At 43.0% G+C, this 24,466-nt stretch overlaps 1 protein-coding gene across 3 annotated transcripts; it reads left to right on the top strand.

Moving 5' to 3' along the window:
* The first annotated feature begins 1,374 nt into the window (after positions 1–1,374).
* LOC137353006 (serine/arginine-rich splicing factor 5-like) lies at positions 1,375–24,426 on the top strand. Of its 3 annotated transcripts, none has more exons than XM_068018890.1 (8): positions 1,375–1,528; positions 3,213–3,359; positions 7,843–7,913; positions 11,108–11,212; positions 17,205–17,274; positions 20,102–20,175; positions 21,482–21,592; positions 22,692–24,426. In XM_068018890.1, exons 2-8 carry the CDS (start codon positions 3,234–3,236, stop codon positions 22,987–22,989), a joined length of 855 nt encoding a protein of 284 aa, XP_067874991.1. In that variant the 5' UTR covers positions 1,375–1,528; positions 3,213–3,233; the 3' UTR covers positions 22,990–24,426. The 3 variants fall into 3 exon arrangements, with proteins under 3 accessions (XP_067874991.1, XP_067874990.1, XP_067874989.1); XM_068018889.1 differs by having other exon boundaries at positions 1,376–1,500; XM_068018888.1 differs by having other exon boundaries at positions 1,376–1,537.
* Positions 24,427–24,466: the final 40 nt, after the last annotated feature.

Here is a 24,466-nt window from a genome sequence, read left to right as displayed (position 1 = left end):
ACTGGAAACTGATTTAGAAAATTCTCCTGAACATACTTCAGAATCTCATACTACCCTCTGCCCTTTAGACTACAACTATCCCAGTCTATATTAGGAAAATTAAAGTCCCCCATTATAACTACTCAATATTTTTTGCACCTCTCTGTAATTTCCTTGCAAATTTGTTCCTCTATATCTTTCCCAATAGTTGGTTGCCTATAGAATGCACCCACTTATGTAAAGGTAACTCTATTTTTTCTTAACTCTAACCAAATAGATTCTGTGCTTGACCCTTCTAGGAAATCCTCTCTCTCCAGCACTATAATATTTCTCCTTAATCAATACTGCCACCCCCCCCCTTTCTTTCCTTCCCTATCTTTTGCAAACATCTCATATCGAGGAATATTTAGTACCCAGTCCTACCCTTTTCTGAGCCACGTTTCTATTACCACCACAATGTCATATTTCCACATGGCTCTCTGTGCCTGCAGCTTACCAACTTTATTTACCACATTCCATGCATTCACATACATAAACAAAAAACCTAATTTCGATCTTATTGCATTCCCTCTACTTAATGCCTTACTATTTCTTACTCGAGGGCTATTTGTGCTCCCAATTCTTTGTCACCTTGTTTTTCCTCTCTAATGTTGCCTCCTGGTTCCCACACCCCTGCCAAGTTAAGTTAAACCCTCCCCAACTATCAAACTACCGCACAAAGCTGTTGGTCCCAACTCTGTTGAGGTGAAACCTGTCCGGCCTGTACAGGTCCCAGAACCAGTCCCAATGTCACAGGAATCTAAAACTCTCCCTCCTGCACCAACTTTCCAGCCATGCATTCACCTACACCATCCTCCTACTTCTATGGCACTGGAAGTAATTTTGATAAGTTTCCTTTTTCTCTCTAATCCTGTGGGCGTTTATTGTTTGTGGTTCTCTAAGAAAAAAATGAAGGAATTTTGCTAAATTATTTTTAATTGGGTTGGGGACACTGGGATGGTCCAATGCAAACAGTGTGAGGGGAGGGGCAGGAAAGGGGCGGGGCGAAGCCTGTGACTGACAGAGAGAGGGGGCGGGGCGAAGCCTGTGACTGACAGAGAGAGGGGGCGGGGCGAAGCCTGTGACTGACGGAGAGAGGGGCGGGGCGAAGTCGGTGACTGATAGAGAGAGAGGGCGGGGCGAAGCCTGTGACTTGACAGAGAGGGAGAGGGCGGGCGAAGCCTGTGACTGAGCGAGAGAGGGGCGGGTGACTGACAGCGAGCGCGCGCGAGAGAGAGAGAGAGAGAGAGAGAGGGGTGGGGCGAAGCTTGTGATTGACAGAGGGAGCGGAGCGACGTTACCCTGACGTCATAACGCGGCCCCTGCAGCCCAGGCTGGGAAACCCCGTTCCACTGCAGCGTGACGTTGGCGTCAAGTGATTGAGTGGAAAAAGAAGCGAAGCGGCGGAGAAGGTGACGGAGCGAGAGCGGAGTGGACACGGAGAAAAAGCTGCGCACTCTGAGCGGGCCAGGAACTGAGAGAGTAAGAGAGAGCGACACAGAGGCAGCGAGTGAGCAAAGTGAGGCGCTGCCGAGGGCCAGGGAGCTATGCAATGCCGGGCGGGGCAGCAGGTCTTTGCCTCGGCGTTAGAGTTGGTGCGGAGAGGCGGCGGCTCGATGTAGGCCCGAGGGTGGGGGGAGGGGCGCAGGCTGCTTCCCTCCTGCACTGTTTCATCATTTAACTGTTTGCCTTTCTGGAACCTTCTCAGTTTGCACGAGCAGTTTTTGTACTTTTAAAAAATTATCCCCTTCTCACTGATTTGATCAATTTTTAAAAATATATATCCATTAATTTATTTTAATACGTGATAATTTGGGGCAGTAACCAAAATATTTTTGAAATTTGATTTACATTTTCTTCCTGTTTTTGTTAGAAAATCTCATCTGGGTTTTAAATGACTAATTGCGTCATTATGTATTAAACTTTTAATTTGGAGGGTGGTTTTATTTAGGAAAAGAAACCCTTTTTTATTTGGATAAATTTGCTGCCCAGTTTCACTGAGAGTTAGATTTCTTTTTACAAGAGAAAGTTTAATGGTAAGTTAAATAGTGACAGATTGTTTCTGCTGGTTTTTGAGATGGTAACAAGAAGATACAAATTTCAGATATTTGCAGAGAATTAAAGGGAAGAGTAGAAAAAATATTTACAGCGTACAAGAAAATGCGGCTGATAAAAATAGGGCAGAGTTTGGGGTTACATGAGTGGTGAGAATTGTGGATTTTTCTACCAGAAACTGTCAAAGCAGTAACTATAAATTCTTAAATGAAATTACATGTTTTTAGTTCAAAACTCGGGTGGAATCATTTTGTTTACTTGTTTTCTGTGCCTTCAGGGAAGATCGAAAAGACTGGTTACAACTTAAAACCTTTTAATGTCTTGAATCAGGATGGAAAGCAATATATTTTCAATAAATGTAGTTTGTGTTAAGTGTCGCAAAATTTAAGTGCAGGTCTTGCTGTTTTAAAATCTGTGCCAGCAAGTATTTTTCTTCTAAAGCTTGTGCAGTGGGGATGAAGTTCAAACAATTTTTATGAGCTGACTAAGGTGTCCACTTTGGGTAAAACATTTGAGATTAATCTTGGTGCTAAACAGCAATGAGGAAATAAAAGATGATCCTGGGTGATAATTCAAGCTCAAATCACTGATCCAGTTAATGCCTGAAATATTCATCAATGTTTACACTTAATAAAACTTGCTGATCCTTCATCGCAATGCTCATGGGTAATCTGTCATCTGCAGCAGTCTCTTTAAGGTGTTGCTTGTAAGAATACACTGCCTTACTGCCATCTCTGGGGAAGCCCTGAGGCTAATTGCTGGAAACTGCTCTGGGTTAACGACACATTATCTGAACGTTAGAACAACCTGCAGGAAGTAACTGGATTTCATTACTAATATACAATGTACAGGCGCTCGATGCTTGCATAAATTTCTAGTTAACACCGTAAGGGATATGCTCATATGGGATTGTTAAATGGAGATGAATTGTAATTTGGCAAGTTGCCAACCGGACCTCCAGGAGGTTGATCAATTATTTGCATGTAACCTATTGGGCCATAGTGTACAACTTGAGGTTTTTGAAATGCCCTCAATAGGCCAGTGTCATATGCTTGTCTTTATGGTTGATAAGACATTTCCAACCTGTCTGAAACTCCAGCCCTAACACAACAATGTTATTGCTGTATTCTTGCTTTCAGGCTATATAAAATCACTTCAAAATGAACGGTTGCCGTGTGTTTATTGGTCGCCTGAGCCCTCAGGTGAGAGAACGTGATGTGGAAAAGTTCTTCAAAGGTTATGGACGTATTCGTGAAATTGACCTGAAGAGAGGCTTTGGGTTTGTGGTGAGTATTTTGCCATTTGCTTTAGAGATTCTTTTCAGTATTCAGGAATCTGCGCTGCACTCCTGGATTTGATCCTGTGTGACTTGACGTAAAATTGCTATTTAAAAAAAAAGTGGGATTCACCTTTTGGAACTCGTGTGCAATATTGAATTTGAAGGTTCTGTCAGCACAGCTGTGAAACTTCTTGTACCCTCCAATTTCATAGAATGATAACAGCACAGAAGGAGGCCATTTGGCCCGTCGTGTCCATGCCAGAATTTTATATGGTTTTAAAATTAATTCTAATTTGGGTTGTGATGTTCCCCGGACAGCCTGGCTGTGATTTGGAACTTGCCATTTGGGGAAAATGCTGATGTAAACTCTTCTTGCCATATTAAAATGTTGTGCATAAGTAGGTTTTGTTCTCCCAAATGTATTTAGCTGATTTGCAGGTGAGTGAGAGTATTTGCTATCCCAATAAACTTCATTAAGTAATGTAATGGAGGTGACTTGTTTTTTTCTTAACTGTTTCCTTAAACAATTTGCTCTTATCATTATTGCTGCTTCAAAAGAAAAGCTTCAGTTGCCATGGCATTTAGGTGGCTGGTCCAGATGTTTTTGTGCTAATGGAGATGGCTAGGATGTTGATGGGGGACTCGGTGAAGATAACGTTGTTGAATTTCAAGGGGTGGTGGTTAGCAGCTCTTGCCTGGCACATGTGGCACAAATACTACTTACTAGCCCAAGCTTGGATGTTGTCCAGGTCTTGCTGCATGCAGGCATGGACTGCTGCACAATCTGAGGCATTACAAGCAGATCTTACGAGGTAGGTAGATGTTTTGCACCCAGAAGATGCTCATTGATCTAGCTCCTGAGTAAGTGAAATGAGGCGCTTTCCCAAGATTGATTTCCGTTGGTGTATTTACATGACGTGGCACAGCTTGAATTTCATTGAAGTTGATGTATTGTATCCAGTATGTTATACCAACGACGCAAGCCTTAAAACATACTGACAAATTGCATTTTACAACCAGACCATTCTTGTCTTGACTTTTGGTCCAAATGCTCAGCCCAAATATACAAAGTAATCAATCTGACCAGGGACAACCACGTGAGGTACTTAAAATTTTGTTATAGTTGGCGTCACTCCATTGCTTAATCAACCAAGTTTCATAATGGCTGCTTTTGTAACACTGGTGGGAGGTATTGTACTACATGTTAGTGTTTTATGGGAATGGCACGGAGATTTTTGACCTCCGTAAACAGTATATCGTGTCCCGCATGTCTTTACAACCAATGGATTACTAAAGTGTAGTCACTTATGTAGGCAAGAGTAGGACTTTAATTATTTGTAAGACTTTCATGGGATTTGGCTTATTTTGCACACACCAATTAAAAATGCAGTTGAATTTTTAAAATGTGTAGAAGTTGAGGCCCTTAGTACAGCAGAGTATGTAACTGTCTGATGTCCATTCAGTAGGCCCTTAACCATGCAGCTCTGAATCTTAGCTTGGGGCCAGGATCACAGCAAATCCATTTCTCAGTGCTTTTGAGATGAATTGCATTCAACAGGGTGAAAACATTGACTCTTCAGTTATCAGGACCTTACAAACCAACAGTGAGACTAAGTGTGGGGATTCTTGATGATCTAAGCCTGAGAAGTTGAATTGCAAATAAGGTAGAATTGCTGGGGCTGTGGTGGGAGAGGAATACGTGTGACCCATGACCATGGGCTGCAGTTTGGACATGACATAAAACCTATAGGCCATCACATCCCACTTGTTAGTACTGATGAGCTGTTCGCCAGATATAGATAGCTACTCCTCTAGTTAAACTATTCAAGTGCGGTTGTGACATTAACATCTACCTGATGACCTGGCAGATTGCCCAGATACAGCTATTAAAACAACAAATTACTGCCTATTGGCCTTCATCAATAATGACATCACCTATAACCTGCTGAGTTCTGGATCTGCCAGACCTTGTTGCAGCTTGTCTGCAGCTATTGATGGCAGAGCTGAATGCAGGAGGAGAGGGTTGAGCAGCAATTGAACAAGTATGGCACCAAGGAGCTTCAGTAGCTAGAGTAATATCTGATGCAAAGGTTGTAATTGAACTGATACCAATCATCATAGCGCCAGGGTGCTACTACATTACTGCAGGATGTATCTGTAGCTCACCCTCCTTTAGCTGCTTTGACCTTCCCTCATCATATGGTCAGGAGTGAGACTGTTTGCTGATGATTCCAGTGTTCAGCTCCATTCACAGCTCTGATAGTGAAGCAGAACTGGATAACACCCAGGCTTGGGCTGTCAAGTGCCAGGTGATGACCATTTTGAGCAAGGGAAAGTCCATTTATATCTGATCTTTAACCACTGCATGATCACTGAGTACCCCCACATTTAGTGGGGGTGGGCAGGTGATTGTCACCAGATGATGAACTGGGCCACCCGTATCAACGCCAGAGCCACAAAAATACATAATGATGGGTACTCTGAGTTGCTGCTCCCTCATTCTGCCCAATGTCTACAAGGCTTAAGTCAGGAGTGTGATGGAAACTCATCACAGCTGGATCGCAGCAGCAATACACAAAGCACAAAACTATCAGGATGAATGATCTTTCATGCCACTTGTGCACTGTATAATGCACAGGGTGCATTGAAGAAACTCACTAAGTTTACACTGAAAGCATCTTCCAACCCTCTGACCTCTGCCATCCAAGGAGGACATAAGCACCCTGGGAATGCCGAGGCTTCCAAGTTCCCCTCTAATTTGCACACCATCTGAATCTGGATAGGTATAACTTGTTCAATAGTTTGGAATTCCCTACATAACTTCATGGGCTGCAATGCTTTAAAAAAAAACAACTACCAGTGGGTAGCATTGTGGTAATGTTACTGGGCTAGCAATCGGAAGGCTTAGACTAATGCTCGGAGACGAGTTCAAATACCACAAGGGGAATTTAAATTTAATTAATAAATCTGTAATGTTGGTCTCATTAATCAAGAAACTACTGGATTGTTGGAAAACACCATCTGGTTCACTAATGCCCTTTGGCGAAGAAATCTGCCATTCTTGCATGGTCTGGCCTGCATGGTGGATCCAGACCCACAGCAATTGATATTGACTATTAAATGCCCTCTAAAATGGTCTAACAAGCCACTCAGTTGTATAAAACCATTTCAGAATAAAGCACTGTGTTTGTACCTACAACACATGGACTGCAGTGGTTCAAGAAGGCTGCTCACTATCACCACCTCAAGGACAATCATGGATGAGCAATAAATGTTGGCCATGTCAACACCACTCAAATGCAAGAATTAATAACCAAAATTACAAACTCTGTTCAGGGCAACAGTGCAAGCTTGGCTTGTCACCTATGTCCTAGGAGCAAAATTAAAAACTAATTTTGGATACAGTTGACAAGATTTTCTAACGTTTTTCAAATTTCTTTAGCTCTGTTAACGGTGCTGGAGAATTCTGGACTCCCATAATTGTGATTTCAATTCAGTGTGATGCATAAATGTATCAAATATTTGTGAGATTACAATTCCTGTTCTGATGCAGGAAAATTCTGGTTTTAATGTAAAGTTGGTATGATGTTTATATTTATCAGCAACATCAGAGACTTGGTATTTGTGAGTTCCTATGTAATTTATATATTTCTACACCATTTTTGGAAGTGAATTTTGTTTTATTTATCATAGATACAGTCCGAGCAGGAACTGTTTGTCTCTTATCCTGTGTCATGCCTAATGGAGTGCTTGCTATAATTAAATTTATCTTCCCGTCCCTTCCCCCATTCAGTGAAAATTTCTTTCAACTGTATTACACCCTTGAATGAGGTCATAATCAGTACTCTTGACTACTTAGCTGTTGTGATATAAAAATCTAATTAAAGATATATAATTGTATTTCCCTATAATACCCCACCACAATTTAAAACCTGATTGCAGCTTCATGTTCCTCTGTGGCCTGACTCCATTTCCCTATGTGGTACAGTGGCTGAGTGTCTCATTTCAACTAATGTGGCAAAAGGGGTGGGTCTGATTTGGTCTGTCACACACTAGAGAAACTATTGCAAAAGGAGTTTTAAGGGTACATTTTGTTTTCAGTAGTAAAATGGTAAGCTCTTATGCAATGGTCATTGCTGTTCCCTGAATTGTGCTTTTTGCCTTGTTTCTCTGGATGTGAACATTGCTGGTAAGGTTGTATTTATTACTGCTCTCATTGCCTGGCAGAGATAATGACTTGCTAGGGCAATTCAGACATTGAAAACCAACCACGTATGCTGGGACTGTGCATTCCCTCAAAGAAAGATGGTGCTGAACCAGGTTTTTTTCACAACGATCCAGCAGCTTTGGTTATTTCTACTTGGCCTGGTGGAATTTGAACTCATGCCCTCTGGGTTGCTGGTTTCGTACAAAAGCCATTCATTTTATGAAGCTGTTAACCAAATATTTTTAGTTTTTGGATAAACCGGGTTTTTGATATTCTTGTTTAGGAATTTGATGATGCCCGGGACGCAGATGATGCAGTTTATGAGCTGAATGGGAAGGAGCTGTTCCGTGAGAGGTAGGTCTTTAACAGTCAGTAGAATAATAAGAGTTCTCTAGGTAAGGTTAGTTATCACCCTTGAAGTAAGGGTTTCATCCTGTGACTTTCCAAGGATGTTATTGCTTGGCGTACACCAAGCTAAAGGTTAATGCCAGTTTTCTAGTGCTAAGCCATATCAATCAGAAAGTGTTGGGTTTGGATTACCAATTTGCTGATGTCTCCCCATTTCATCCTAATTGCAGTCTCCTTGGCAGTCAGCCTGGATTTATGCTCCTTGATTGCTGCCTAATAACTTCTGCGTGAACATCTGGTGAGAGAGATTGTAATATGGGTAGGAAGTCCACAGCCCAGCGAGAGGGCAATTAAATCTTAGTGAAAATTCCTTCAGTCTCATAGACCCTTGGAGCTGTACTGAATTTTAGCAAATTCTTCAGTTTCACAATTCCTGTTTGCAGGCAGTGTTTTAGCTGTAAATAATGGTAGATTTCACAGTGCAAAATGTTGAGGTCTATTGTATTTGATTAAATATGAATGGGTAAAGAGTTCTTTAAGGAAATGTGGGTATACATTACTATTTAAGAAGGGCGGCGCAGTGGTTAGCACCGCAGCCTCACAGCTCCAGCGACCCGGGTTCAGTTCTGGGTACTGCCTGTGTGGAGTTTGCAAGTTCTCCCTGTGTCTGCGTGGGTTTTCACTGGGTGCTCCAGTTTCCTCCCACCACCAAAAGACTTGCAGGTTGATAGGTAAATTGGCCATTATAAATTGCCCCTAGTATAGGTAGGTGGTAGGAGAATATAGGGACAGCTGGGGATGTGGTAGGAATATGGGATTAGTATAAATGGGTGGTTGATGATTGGCACAGACTCTGTGGGCCAAAGGGCCTGTTTCAGTGCTATATCTCTTCTTAAAAAAATAAAATAAAAGGGAAGGAGAGAGAAAACAGGGAATTACAGACCTGTTAGCCTTACATCAGTTGTTGGGGAAAAAATATTCGAATCTATTCTAAAGGATGTGATAAATGGACACTGGGCGCAGTCAACATGGATTTATGAATGGGAAATTATGTTTGATGAACCTGTTGGGATGTTACGAGCAATTGATAAAGGAGAGTCGGGTGTGGTATACTTGGATTTTAAGAAGGCTTTTGATAAAAGTTCCCCACAGGAGGTTGGTTAGTAAAATTTAAGTACGTGGGATAGGAGGTATTATACTGGCATGGATTAAGGATTGGTTAACAGGCAGAAAGCAAAGAGTAGGAATAAATGGGTCATTCTCTCATTGGAAGGCTGACTACTGGGGTACTGCAGGATCAGTGCTTGGGCCTCAGCTGTTCACAATAGAAATCAATGATTTGGATGTGGGGACCAAATGTAGTATTTACGAGTTTGGGAATGACACAAAACTATGTGGGAGTGTGTGTTGTGAGGAAGATGCAAAGTGGTTTCAAGAGGATTTGGACAGACATAGTGAGTGGGCAAGAAAGTGGCAGATGGGATATAATGTGGAAAAATGAGGTTATCCACTTTGGTAGGAGGAATAGATGTGCAGAGTATTTCTTAAATGGTAAGAGATTAGAAAGTGTAGATGTACAAAGGGACCTGGGTGTCCTTGTCAATAAGTCGCTGAAAGCTAACATGCAGGTGCAGCAAGCAATTAAGAAGGCTAATGGTATGTTAGCCTTTATTGCAAGAGGATTTGAGTACAGGAGTAGTGAAGTCTTCCTTCAATTGTATAGAACCTTGGTTAGACCACACCTGGAGTACTGTGTGCAGTTTTGGTCCCCTTAGCTTAGGAAGGATATTATTGCCATAGAGGGAGTGCAACGAGGATTCACCAGAACTGCTCTGGGATGACGGGACTGTCCTATGAAGAGAGATTGGGGAAACTGGGCCTGTATTCTCTAGAGTTTTGAAGAATGAGAGGTGATCTCATTGAAACCTACAAATTACTTAAAGGGATAGACAGGGTAGATGCAGCTAAGATGTTACCCCTGGTTGGGGAGTCTAGAACCAGGGGACACCATTTCAAATAAGGGTGAAGCCACTTAGGACCGAGATAAGGAGAAATTTCTTTACTCAGAAAGTTGTGAATCTTTGGAATTCTCTACCCCAGAGGGCTGTGGAAGTTGTCCTTGAGTATGTTTAAAGCAGAGATTGACACATTTCTAAACACCAATGACATGGGGGATATGGGAATAGTATGGGAATAAGACTTTGAAGTGGATTATCAGCTGTGATTGTATTGAATGGCGCAGCAGGCTCGATGGGCTGAATGGCCTACTCCTGCTCCTATGTTCCTACATTTTGCATAATAGTCTAATTCTGAATGCAGTGAAGTGAATCCTATTAGGATTTTGCTAAAGTCGCAGTTGGTTTTGTGGAATTTACGCACTTTCAGAAAAATGCAGTGACGGGCATGTGACATTTTCAGATGTCAACTTAAAGGTGACAAACCTCCAGTAAAGGAAGTTGACTGAAGCACAAGTAGAATTTGCCAGGAGAAGTACTGACTTAAATTGCTTTCCCACTTTTAATTGGTCGTGGGACTGATACATGGGTAAACAATCTTAAAAAGCATATGTTTTAAATAGACAAACTTGAAAAGCAAGTTGATATCCTAAAGCTGCAAAAAATCTTGGCAATTAGCTCTATTCATATCTTTTTTTCCCCTCTTGATCTATAATACCTGACTTTTGGTTTGCATTTCAACGGGTAATCTTTAGCACCATTTATTATTTGAGCTTGGAGACTGTAAGCAGGCAGAATATTCATCACTCAGCCCCACAGCTAAGCCTAATTTTGAACTTGGTGTCTCCACGCAATCGCTTTTTCTAGAAGAGGGTCTAATCCCCCTGGCTCTATAGGCTAACTCCTCAATGTGGGTTTGGAGATCTTCTGGTCTGTATAGTAGTTGAACGTGCTGGCTTCACCAGCTGAGCTCTTGGAGGGGGTCTCATTAGGAGTGAATAATTTTGAAGTGAATGAGGATGTATCTATATACGTTAAACTTCCCCTTAACTCCAGTTAACAGTATCTTTATCAGTTGCATCTTATCTGTATTCTGCTGCAAAGAATGTTCAGTAAAATGTCTGGTTTGCATTCAAGGATTATGCTTGGAAAAGCACATGTACAATTACAAGGTTATGTTGCTTGCAACTGATATATGTATGTAGCTTTTCAGGTTACTATGAATTATTTTTTAAAACTCTGTAGGATCACCGTGGAGCTTGCAAAGGCACCACCTCGGAGAGGAGGGGGCAGGTTTGGTGGAAGATTTAACTATTACCGCCCCAGAAGTGAGCGGAGCAGCGGACTAAGGTAAACGGAATGAATTTGGTAGGGTGGGGAGGTGGCAGTGAGGGGGACAGGAAGGACTTTAAATACAATAATTATATTAAAAACTGTGCTGGAATTATGCAGCAAATCCAGCTGGTCGTGGGGGGTGTTGGTGGACTCCAAATTTGCAGACAGTACTTAAATATGGGGCTGGTACTTGGGGTGGGGATCCCCTATCAGTACAGTCAACAGGGAGATCCACACCCTGATGACTGCCTGGCTCCACCCCCCCACCCCACCCAAACTATGTTCATGGGCCAAAGGATTGCTAAATGTCCCAGGCTTTCCTCACCCTCTGCCATTCTGCTGTAACCATTTACACCTCCCCTGAACCCATCTTTTGTTTCTGTGCTGGTCTCATTCTAGAGCCATAGTTATGTAGCACAGAAACAGGCCCTTCAGCCGCATCATGTCTATGCTGGCCATTAAGCACCTATCTATTTTAATCCCAATTTCCAGCACAGCCCGTAGCCTTGTATGCTATGGCTTTTATTTATTTATTTTTTATTAGAGATACAGCACTGAAACAGGCCCTTCGGCCCACCGAGTCTGTGCCGAACATCAACCACCCATTTATACTAATCCTACACTAATCCCATATTCCTACCAAACATCCCCACCTGTCCCTATATTTCCCTACCACCTACCTATACTAGTGACAATTTATAATGGCCAATTTACCTACCAACCTGCAAGTCTTTTGGCTTGTGGGAGGAAACCGGAGCACCCGGAGGAAACCCACGCAGACACAGGGAGAACTTGCAAACTCCACACAGGCAGTACCCGGAATCGAACCCGGGTCCCTGGAGCTGTGAGGCTGCGGTGCTAACCACTGCGCCACTGTGCCGCACTGTGTGCTCATCTAAATACTTAAATCTTGTGAGGGTTCCTGCCTTTGCCACCCCTTCAGGCAGTGTGTTCCAGATTCCAAACACCTTCTGGGTGGAAAATTTTTTCCCTCAAATCCCCTCTAAACTTCCTGCCCCTTACCGTATATCTATGACCCCTGGTTATTGACTCGTCCACTAAGGGAAAAAGTTTCTTCCTATCTACCATATCTATACCCCACATAATTTTGTGTACCTCAATCAGGTTCCCCCTCAGCCATCTCTGCTTGAAAGAAAACAACCCTAGCCTATCCAGTGTCTCCTCATAGCTGAATTGCTTCAGCCCAGGCAACATCCTGGTGAATCTCCTCTGCACCCTCTCCAGTGCCGTCACATCCTTCCTATAGTGTGGTGCCCAGAACTGGACACAGTACTCCAGCTGTGGCTTAACTAGCATTTTGTACAGCTCCATCATAACCTCCCTGCTCTTATGTTCTGTGCCTCAGCTAATAATGGCAAGTATCCCATATGCCTTCCTAACCACCTTATCTAGCTGTGCTGCTGCCTTCAGTGATCTATGGCCGAGTACACCAAGGTCCCTATGACCCTCTGTACTTCCTAGGGTCCTACCACCCATTGTATATTCCCTTGCCTTGTTAGTCCTCCCAAAATGCATCACCTCACACTTCTCAGGATTAAATTCCATTTGCCACTGCTCCACCCATCTTACCAGCCCTTCTCTATCGTCCTGTAATCTAAGGCTTTCCTCCTTACTACTTATGACACCACCAATTTTAGTGTCATCTGTAAACCTACTGATGGAACCTCCTATATTCACGTCTAAATCATTAATGTACACTACAAACTGCAAGGATCCCAGCACTGATTCCTGTGGTACACCACTGGTAACAGGCTTCCACTCGCAAAAACAACCCTCGACCATCACCATTTGCCTCCAGTCACTAAGCCAATTTTGGCTCCAAATTGCCCTGGATCCCATGGGCTCTTACCTCCTTAATCAATCTCCCATGCGGGACCTTATCAAAAGCCTTACTGAAGTCCATGTAGACTACATCAACTGCTTTACCCTCATCTACACATCTAGTCACCGTCTTGAAAAATTCGACCAAGTTAGTTAGACACGATCTTCTCCCCCTGACAAAGCCATGCTGACTATCCCTGATTAATCCCTGCACCTCCAAGTGAAGATTAATCCTGTTGCTCAGAATGTTTTCCAATATTTTCCCAACCACTGATGTTAGACTCACTGGCCTGTAATTACCTGGTTTATCCCTGCTACCCTTCTTGAATAATGGTACCACATTCGCTGTCCTCCAGTCCTCTGGTACCTCTCCTGTGGCCAGAGAGGATTTGAAAATTTGTGTCAGAGCCCCTGCAATCTCCTCCCTTGCCTCACAAAACAGCCTGGGACACATCTCATCTGGGCCTGGGAATTTATCCACTTTTAAGCCCGCTAAAACAGCTAATGCTTCCTCCTTTTTAATGCTAATTTGTTCGAGTATATCACACTGGGTGGCGCAGTGGTTAGCACCGCACCCTCACAGCTCCAGCGACCCGGGTTCAATTCTGGGTACTGCCTGTGCGGAGTTTGTAAGTTCTCCATGTGAACCGCGTGGGTTTTCGCTGGGTGCTCCAGTTTCCTCCCACAGCCAAAGACTTGCAGGTTGATAGGTAAATTGGCCATTATAAATTGCCGCTAGTGTAGGTAGGGGAATATAGGGAAGGTGGGGATGTGGTAGGAATGTGGGATTAGTGTAGGATTAGTATAAATGGGTGATTGATGGTCGGCACAGACTCGGTGGGCCGAAGGGCCTGTTTCAGTGCTGTATCTCTAAATAAACAAACAAACAATCCCCCTCCCTGATCTCTACACCTGCATCGTCCTTCTCCATAATGAACGCAGATGGAAAGTAATCATTTAAAACTGAGAACATAGAAAAACCTCGCCTATGTTCTCCGGCTCCACACACTGGTTGCCTAATGGGCCCTATTCTTTCCCTGGTTATCCTCTTGCTCTTAATATAACTTATAAAATGCCATGGGATGTTCCTTTTTCTTGGCCGTCAGTGTTTTTTTCATGCCCCCTCTTCGCTCTCCTAATTACTTTTAAGTATCCCCCCACCACACACTCTATACTCCTGTAGGGCCTTCATTGTTTTCAGCGCTTTGAATCTCCCATAAGCTTTTATTTTTCCTTATCCGATCCTCTATATCCCTTGACATCCAGGGTTTCTTGGACTTACTGGTCCTACCCTTCACCTTTACAGGAACATGTTGACCCTGAACACACTCTCTTTCCTTTTTGAATGACTCCCACTGGTCTGATGTAGACTTTGCTACAAGTAGCTGCCATCAGTCACTTTAGCCAGATCCTGTTTTATCATATTGAAATCGGCCTTCCCCCAATTCAGTATTTTTATTTCCGGTCCCTTTTTGTCCTTTTTCATAACTACCTTAAATTTTTAGAGTTATGGTCACTATCCCCGAAATGCTCCCCCACTGCCCCTTCTACCATTTGTCTGGTTTCATTCCTGAGGGTTAGGCCCAATACTGCCCCTTCTCCTGTCGGACGTTCTGCGTGCTGGATCAAAAAGCTCTCCTGTATGCGCTTCAAGAATTACGCTCTCTTTAAGCCTTTTGTACTAAGACTATCCCAGTTAATATTGGGGAAGTTGAAATCTACTGTTATTACCCTATTTTTACTCCTCTGAGATTTTCTTACATATCTGCTCCTCTATCTTTCCCTGACTGGAGGCCTGTAGTACACTCCCAGCCTAGTGATTGCCCCCTTTGCCTAAGGAACCTTCTAAGATATCATCCCTCCTTACTGCAGTAATTGACTCTTTGATCAAAAGTGAAATGCCACCTCCTCTTTTACACCCTCCTGTCACACTTGAAGATTCTATACCCTGGAATATTGAGCTGCCAGTCCTCCCTTTTCCTCAACCATGTCTGTTAGCAATAATCTCATATTCCCATGTGTTAATCAACGCCCTCAATTCATCTGCCTTTCTTGCAAGACTCCTTGCGTTAAAATAGATGCAATCCAGCCTTGTGTTATTCGCTTGTGCCTTAACAGGTCTATATTTGCTCTGCCTTCCAGATTGACCTAGTTTCTCTCCTATACTTGATTGTGCATCACCCCCTACTGTACCTCCAGTCTGTATCCCATTCCCCTGCCAAATTTGTTTAAACCCCCCCCCCCCCCCCCCCCCAAACAGCACTAGCAAACCTCTTGGCAAGGATGTTGGTCCTGTTCAGGTGCAACCCGTTCAACTTGTACAGGTCCCATCTTCACCAGAAACAGACCCAATGATCCAGGAATCTAAAGCTCTCCCTCCTGCACCATCTCTTCAGCCACACATTCATCTGCTCTATCTTCCTATTCCTGTGCTCACTAGCACTCCCTTGCACCATCATCTCTTTTCATTTAGTGAATTCACCCTATTACAGACCTCTTCCTTTTGTTTTTCAACCCTCCCTTTTCTCTACCTCTGTATTTAACTACACGCTGTTCATCTTTCTCACCTTCCAGTTTTGACCAAAAGTCATCAATCTGAAACATAAACTGGCTATCTCTCCACTACTTCCTGATCTGGGTGTTTGCAGCATTTTCTGTTTTCTTTTGGATGATAAGTGAGATTTGTATTACATTGTTTTCCCTCCCTTAACACCAGAAGGCACTGATTCATGCTGGGGTGCTGCGGTCAGCAACCTTGTCAAACTGACCATTCTTCATGTTTGAGCTTAGAAAGTGAGTTAGTTTTTCTATTGCATTGCTGTGGCTGGGCTGGATTTTTCTTCACAAATTCCAGCAGGTGCATGTGAACACCACCATAGAATGGTTACAGTAAAGGAGGCCATTTGGCCCCTCAGGTCTGTGTTTGCTCTCTGCAAGAGCAGCTCAGCTAGTCCCACTCTCCTGCCCTTTCCCTGCAGCCCTGCAATTTTTTAAATCTTCCCTTTTGAAAGCCCCAATTGAACCTGCCTCCACCACCTTCTCAGGCAGTGTGTTACAGATCCTAACCACTGGTGTAAAGAATATTTTCCTCCTGTTGCCTCTGGTTCTTTTGCCATTCACTTTAAATCAGTGTCCTCTGGTTCTCGACCCTTCCACCAATGGGAACACTTTTAATTTACTGTCCAAAACCTCATGATTTGAGTACCTTTATCATATCTTCTCAACCGTCTCTACAGATAACAACCCCAGCTTCTCCAATCTGTTCCTCATCCCTGGAGCCATCTTTTCTGTACTCTCTCAAGCTTTCACATCCTTCCTAAAGTGTGTTGCCCAGAATTGGACACACTACAGTTGAAGCTGAATCAGTACTTTATAAAAGTGCATCATAACTTCTTGCCTTTGTACTCTATGCCTCTTTTTATAAAGCCCGGGTCCCGTATGCCTTTTTAACCACTTTCTCAACCTGCCCTACTTCCTTCAATGATTTGTGTACATATACCCTCAGGTCCCTCTGCTCCTGTAACCACTTTAGAATCGTACCCTTGATTTTTATATTGGTTTTCCTGCCAAAATGTACCACTTCCTACTTCACTGCATTAAATTTCATCTGCCACATGTCTGTCCATTTCAGCAGCCTGTCTGTCCTCGAGGTTTATCACTGTTCTCACAGTTGACAATACTTTCAAGCTTTGTATTTGCAGATTTTGTAATAGTGCCCTGCAGACCGAAGTCTAGGTGATTAATATATATCAAGCAAAGCAGTGGTTCCAGTACCGACCCTGGGAAACGCCACTGTATACCCACCTGCAGTCCAACAAAAAACGATGGTTCACCACTACTGTTTCATGTCACTCAGCCAACTTTGGATCCACTGTCTCTTTAATGCCAGGGGCTTCAACTTTGCTGAATGAATTAAAAAGTGATCGGGTGCAGGCACCCTGGCTGTCGTCTTTCCCCCAATCCCGAATCTTGAAGCAGACTCCAGTGCCCTTGGCATTACTCCAGCAGATTCAACACAGACCAGAATCAAACGTGCAACTTTGCGTTACACAGCTTAGTATTTTGCATTTACATTGGAGATTATTGTACATAATATTTGTCAGGCAGCCATTGTCGCATTGGCATTTTGTTGTTTTCGATTAAATTTCCTTTTCTGAAATTTCAGATATGGACCTCCTGTTCGTACTGACTACCGTCTGATTGTGAAGAACCTCTCTTCCCGTGTTAGCTGGCAGGTGGGTGCAGATATTCCAATGTTAAGTCTACGTGAATTTAGCAAACTTAATAAAAATGTTATATCTTTATTCTTGGATATGTGCGTGCTTAAAACACATGGGTCATAACTTCATAAATATAACCCACAGCCTGCTTTAACTTGCATGTGAAATAATACTGTTTGTGTGTAAATATTTTATAGAAATTGGAGTAGGTCCATTGAGACTACTCTGGAATTTTGTTAGTGGTGGCAGCTCTTATCATTTTTAACCCCAGTTTCATGCATCTTGCTTCCAAAGCAAGAATCTCTCCCTTTTTAAATTCTTCAGTGGACTTTGTATCTGTGGCTTCTGGGATAAGTATGCTCTCTGTTCTCTCAACCAGTTGCCTGGGCAATTTTCCTGAATTTTGTTAGGCAGGTGTTTGTGATGTGCACCAATGGAAGGTGAGAAATTTGCTCTAAGGTCTTTGTTGATGCTGTCCTTGATCGAGTGGCTTACGAGATGCTTGACTGTTAAGCATTTCCCAAAACGGAATATGGATCTCAGCCCACCTCCTGCAGATGATTAGTGTAATCTATCTTGCTGACTGGTGACATGATGCTTTAAAGCACTATTGTACTGTGTCACCTGTACTTTTGATCCATTGCATAACTGTGCCTTTATCTCAAATGCATTTCTGCATGCGGTCATCCATTCTCTCAATCAATGATTGAAGAATTTTTGACCCCTTCCTCTCTGCCAGTTGGTGTGTATGGTGCATATATATCTTGAGATTGGGAATTTAGTGAGGGAATCCTGAACTCCTCTTGGTGCACCAAGGTCGCAGAGTAAGCTTCTGATTAGGGCAGCTTATCCATGGAAACCTGTTTTTCATTCCCCCTTTCCTCTCCTCTCACCTGTTGCTCTTCTCCCCTCTCCCCCCCCCCCCCCCCCCCCCCGGCACCCGAAACCTCCCAGTAATAACAGCTAACTGCTTCTTGAATAACTCCAGAAATGTTGCCTCTTGCCTCAGTCAGCAGATTGTTCCAGGTATTGGTCACTTTGTGAGGAAGTGCTTCCTGACATTAGTTCTGTGCACCTCGGCCTGGCCCATCCTTCTCACTCTTGCTGTCGTGTGTGTTAACTGTTAGCTGCCAGGTGGACACTCCCTTTACAGAGAAACAGCACATACATAATACCCACAAGGAATGTTGCATGATTTGTGTTTTTTGGGTTATTTTTGTGAAAATATGATCTTGGGAGGCACATCTGATTTAATTACTTTTATGAAGAAATCTAATGGTATTCTGCCCAAATGTAAAATGAATAGCCATTAAATTTCTGATTTAAACTATTAATGGAAATTCCAATTTAACTCCTAATTACTGTGAATGTAGACTGTATATAAATCTGATGGCTTAATATTGTTGGAAATTAATGACCATTTGACTAAATTTGAAAACCTTTGTTTAGCAGCTTGTCGTGAGGTCATTCGCATTTTGACCAGGAGTTCCCTTTTCTCGTGTTGTCGCGTCCTGTATCTGGAAAAGGTCCCGTGTTGACTAATTTGCCAGTCGGCTCCCACGATTATTCAGGCAGCTGGACGCGGGTTCTGGGTTGTACTGATCCTAGGGTCACCGATGGCGTCGACACCTGTCGCATCCCCAGTCCTGGTGTAAGAAAAAAAAACCGTGTCGATCTCGCTTGGAGGCTTGTCAGGAGATTGACTTGTGAGGTGGCCGAACCTTCACACAACCCATGATTATTGGTGGCACTTTACCCAGGGTGGCAGGCACATTCGGTGCCACTGAGGGAGGGCCATGTCCCAAGAAGCTGTATCGAGAGGGTATTGTATTGAGTGGGTGCACCCTTTGCTTAGATGCATCATGTAGGGCATGGATGGTTGCCTAAAATTGTAATTGGGTAACCCAGCGCTAATTTAAAATGTAATTGTGATATTTTTAACACGTGGAATAGGGATGTCATGATATTGTACACAATATTACACGGTTTTTTGCCTCCTGGGATCAACAATTCCACTGGTCCCCTGGGATGATCGTCGCATGCTTCACTGGTTCAGTGGCTACATGGAGTGAGGCTAATGATGGCATATTTATAGAACAAATTGTGAAGCGGATAGCGTGAAGGAAATGGAAACGGGGTGCTTGGGGGAAAAGTAGCGATCTCCCCTTCTGCCCCCACCAAAATACAAGAGAAATACAATGAGAAAAGGGCATTTGAAAAGTGATCAACACAGCATAAGGAAAGGGCAGTGTATTACAAACCGAACGGTAGACTTCTTTGCAGACTGCTACTCGATCAACAAGTCGGAGAAGGAATTCTTGATCAACGCCACCCCTACCCTTACCCATGGCTGGTGAATTTTTGTAAGTGATTAGAGCTGTCACCAACCAAGTTATTTTCCACACTTGGTTGAGTGTGAATCGAAAGAAGCGTGGTGACCGAGGCAGCTGATGTGAAGAAAAGTTGAATTTTGATTAGACTATTACTGGAGCTTTGAAACACTGACTTTTAACCTGGAAAGATTGCTGTAATTAACTGTCGCATTCCATAATGTGTTAATTGTGCCTGTTATTTGGCATATTTGTGCTATGAAAATGGTTAAAGGGCAAGTTTTAGATCTGGTTTTGTCACCAGGCAGGTGTCACCTGTTTAGAGACTGATGGGTAGAGCCGCTACTTTGGGTGTGCCATAAACGGTAAACACTTTATATGCAGCTGCTCAGGCACTTAGTCAAAACTAAGCCCCATAGCATGACATCCCAATTCTGAGACTGTCGTAACTGACATTGTGCAGTGTTTTAGATTTCTATGAACTGCGTTTTAAAGGTTTTTCTTGTTTGTAGGATCTGAAGGACATCATGCGACAGGCTGGTGAAGTGACCTTCACCGATGCTCACAGAGTCCACAATAATGAAGGGTAAGAGAACAGAAAAAGTGATTGGCAGGAAACACAGTGGAGACCCAACAATTGCAACCTTTAGTTGCCTCACTGCATTTCCCATTTTAATTATGAACATGAAATTCTGGCAAGTCATAACAAGCATCTTAAACATCATAATCACTGGAATATCCTGATTGTGTACATTTAATGGAGAACTTTTTAGTAAGAATATGCATCACAAAAACATCCAGAGGTGCTTCATGAAGACTATTTTCATTTTTAAAGGTGCTAAAATGGAGGTATTGGGGTGGCCAAATGCTTGGTCAAAGGGGTGGGTTTTTAGGAGGGCCTTGAGGACTAGAGGGAAATGAAAGGGTTTGGGGAGGGAATTCTACAATAGTCTTCAGTTTCCTCCCTGCCAGGAAGGCATTGGAATAAAAACACAAAGCTCTGGCAACATCTGTGGGGAGAGAAACAGTTAACATTTCAGGTGGATGAAGACTGGTTGAGTATTTTCAGCATTTTCTTTTTTTTATTCCAAATTTCCAGTATCTGCAGTATTTTGCTTTTGTATTAGACATTGGATGATGATTCCAGCAGCAGATGGCTGAAAGGTGGTGCGGGGAGCAGACAGTCCTTGAGATGGAGAAAGTATGATGTTGGAAGCTCAATTCAGTCGAAGAGGATACTGTGGTCTCGCATGCTGGTTCAGCCTGAGACATGATCAGGGAGGATATGTCAGGGCAGGGGCTGGAGACGATGGCTTTGGTCTTGCCAATGCTTAACTGGAGGAAATTACAGCTCATCAGAGACTGGTTGTCAGCAAGCAGTTTGACGCTGAGGGAGTGGTGGTGCAACAGTGTTGGGTGTTTTCAGTGTACATGTAAAAGCTCATAATCTGTCTGGATGATGCTGAAGGGAAGAGGGCCACTGATCATCCTTAGACTCTGGAGGTAACTGGGGGAAAGAGAAGCCTTTTCTGGAATGCTCTGGCCAGAACGTGCCATTTGTGACTGGGTAGGGTTGTTGTAGTGCAGTGGTAGAATGAAACCTTAATTGGAGATCCAAGCATAGAGTTGTGGGAAGGATGAGCATAGATTTGGGAGGAGACAAAAGCTTGAAGGGATTTGAGGTGAAATAAGAACATCACGCAACATTAAACTGTGCCGGCTTAAGCATCGGCTTGAAGTGCGAATAAATGTATTTACGATTTTGCTGCAATTAATGAATATAGGAAATATTACTCTTTTCCCCACCCCATGATAATGCTGCCCTCTCGTGTGTTTGCAAAACTATTGCTGCCCCCATCTTACGGTGGTCTGTGATGTCTTTTTTATTACAGTATTGTGGAGTTTGCTTCTTACAGCGATTTGAAAAATGCAATCGATAAACTGGATGGAAAGGAAATCAGTGGCCGGAGGGTCCAGCTGATTGAGGAGCCAAGGCGCCACAGGTAACCAGCAGCATGGGGACTGCGGAATTTGTAGATAGGGGATGCAACAGTATGGACTCTCTGCTTGGCCTGGTTTGTGACTCTAAAATGAATGTGTTGAGTGTGAGGGAGGGAATGTACATGTCAGTCCATTCGAATGCATGAATTTCTGCTTATTTCTGAAAGCCCTTCCATGGAACAGACAGGCTGAGTCAGTAAATTGAGCTGCACCTCTTTCATGCCTCTTCACAGTGAAGCTGGATTTTATATTTTACCAATCGGTTGTTGCATTGACCAGTCAGTGTTGCTCAGCTGTTGAAGAACATAAAGACTTCAAGTGGCTGAGGAACACTCCACATGAGGCTATTGGAACCAACTTGAAAAATGAAGACTCAGATATAGGCCACTCAGACCATTGCATCTGTTGTTGCTATTATGCTGATTCCACTGTCCTGATGCCCTGTATCTTCCTTTGCTTCAAATATTTATTTAATCTTCTCTTTAAAATATTCAATTACGTCAGCCTTAACTACACTCTGTGGCAAAGCATTCTGTGCTCTTGACTCTGCCTTTTTAAGGTTAGGGGCTGATATATCAACAGTTCGTAACTGCCTCTCTGCGACATTACAAATATGATATCTGTCTTGGCTGTTTTCAGAAACTCTCTTCAGATATGTGAACACACGTCTCTTGGCAGTGTCCCTGGGCGAGCCTTTGGCTGGTATCACTTGCCATTGTGAGGCATTTTCACTGCATCATGACCTTCCCAAACTATAACAATATAACCAACTTGTACTGATCACTCCAAGCAGTTGTGATGGTAGTCTGCAGTGCAGTCTGGCTTTTGGGCATTTTGCCCCAGCATGATCACTGCAAGAGGGTTTGACCAGACATGTCATGGAGACTGGGGAATAGTGAAAGATATGATGGGGTTGTAGCCTGTCAGGCTTTCACACTCTTTATAAATGAGTTCAGTCTCATCGTAAACTTACTGCCTGATATTTTCCTGTAGTTGTGGCATGCGTTTATTCATGGGTAGCTCGATAACCACTATGCAGGGGGAAACCCTAGAATGATTTGTTTATGTAGGTAGTTTTTTGACTCTCCTTTGTCTTTCCAGATCTTGGACCCGATCTCGTTCTAGAAGCTCTTCAAGATCCCGCAGCTACAAGGGTTCTAGAAGCGCGTCACGATCTGCAAGCCGTTCACCAAGCCGCAGCAGGTCTCGCTCCCGCAGCAGGTCACCAGCCCGCGATACCAAGCGGCAGAGGAATGAATCGCGTTCGCTGAGCCGCTCGCCCGAGGTCAAGCGTCGCAGGAAGCCAACCCAATCGAGGTCGCGATCGAATTCTCCCGGTAAATCGGCCCGTTCCTGGTCCGGTTCTCGGGAGCAGTCCCCTGTCAACAGTGCAGAGTAACCACTGTGTTGTAGAAGTGTTTTTATAATTTGCTAAAGATTTTCTATGAAATGTTGGCCTCATTTTGAAATTTTTTTTTCTGTCTGATGCTGGGTTTGGGTTTGAGTACTTCAGTTTTTATTTCATGCAAACACTTTGAACCTTATGATCCCATTCAAATACAGACATCTGGTTTAAAGTATATTATCTCCTAGAATAATTTGAAGAGAGAGGCTTGAGCATCATTATTTTGTCTAGTATTGTATAACAGGCTGTATCATTGCATTCTGGTGGGGGCCCACTGGACTAGTCTGAGGGGCTTCAGTCACTCCACGTTTAACAACGTGCCGGCATTGATTGAACGTTTACTCGGCTAGAGCAGTCAGAGCGTCTAGACAATTTGCATGACAAATGTGGAGTTTCAAATAAAATTTGTGCATAAAGAAGATAACATTTTTAAAGGTCCAAATTTGATTGAGAGCCCTTGTTATAGGACATTAAGTAATTAATTGAAATTTGTAGTTTAGTGACCCAACTAATTGGCCAGTCTTAGTTTTTGAAGTATGGTTCAAATGAAATGGGCCTGTTTAAAAGAGTGCTTCCATTCATTGAGACAACTGCTGAAAACCAAAAGTATTTTAACTCCCAAACTAGCTGCATCTAAACCCGAATCAAGCCACTGTTTCACCAGCACAAACTACATTTAAAGCTTTGTACAACATGGCTGAACCTGTCGTCCTTTCCACAAGGGGGCGGAGGGGGTTAAAATATTCAAAATGTTTTACAGGAAACTTTTCCAGGTTGGGTCAATTCCTTTTTTGCATTGCTACTGGTTCAGGGACAAATTTTAATTTTTTTCCTCTTTTTAGTTTGATTTGTATTTTTTTAGGCAGTGGTTTAGTTCTTTTGGATTTTGTGTGAGAGTAGCACACAGTTGCATCCTGCCTTTAGAGAACCCTGCTGTACTTGCACTTGGAATTTGCTTTTAAAGTGAAGCCTTGGTTTGTGGTTGCAGAGTATTGTGGCTTTCTCACCTGCACTCTAAGTGGAGGGAGGCAGCATGTGGGGGGAGGGCAGGTGTTGGAGTGTAGCAGGGAAAAAAATGTATATATAGTTTTTGATTCACAAGTGTGTTAATAGTTCATGCTTTATTTGGTTCATTTCACATTGTTTTAAAATATATATAAATTTATATTTAACATGACCCTTCCTCTAGTTGCTCGAGAACCAACCTGGAATGTTGCTCTGCATTGGAACTGAATTTGAAGGAACAACAAACGTACACCAGTTTAGATGTTTGTACTTAACAATTTTATACAGAAACTATATCGCCCAATGTTCCATGTACCTTTACTGTATCCTGCTAGTTTAGTCTATTGTGTACTACATACAGGCTGTGTATCGCTATCATTCCTTGTAGCAAGAAATGGTACTGCATTAAAATTAGTTACAAGTGTCCTCTTGGCTTGCTTTTTTATTTTCTGGGAAATGTTTCACT

This window comes from Heterodontus francisci, chromosome 40 (genome assembly GCF_036365525.1).
Source record: "Heterodontus francisci isolate sHetFra1 chromosome 40, sHetFra1.hap1, whole genome shotgun sequence".
In the NCBI taxonomy this organism is placed as follows: domain Eukaryota; kingdom Metazoa; phylum Chordata; class Chondrichthyes; order Heterodontiformes; family Heterodontidae; genus Heterodontus; species Heterodontus francisci.
Note: the sequence above shows the minus strand (reverse complement) of the source record. Positions and strands in the feature narration are given on the sequence as shown.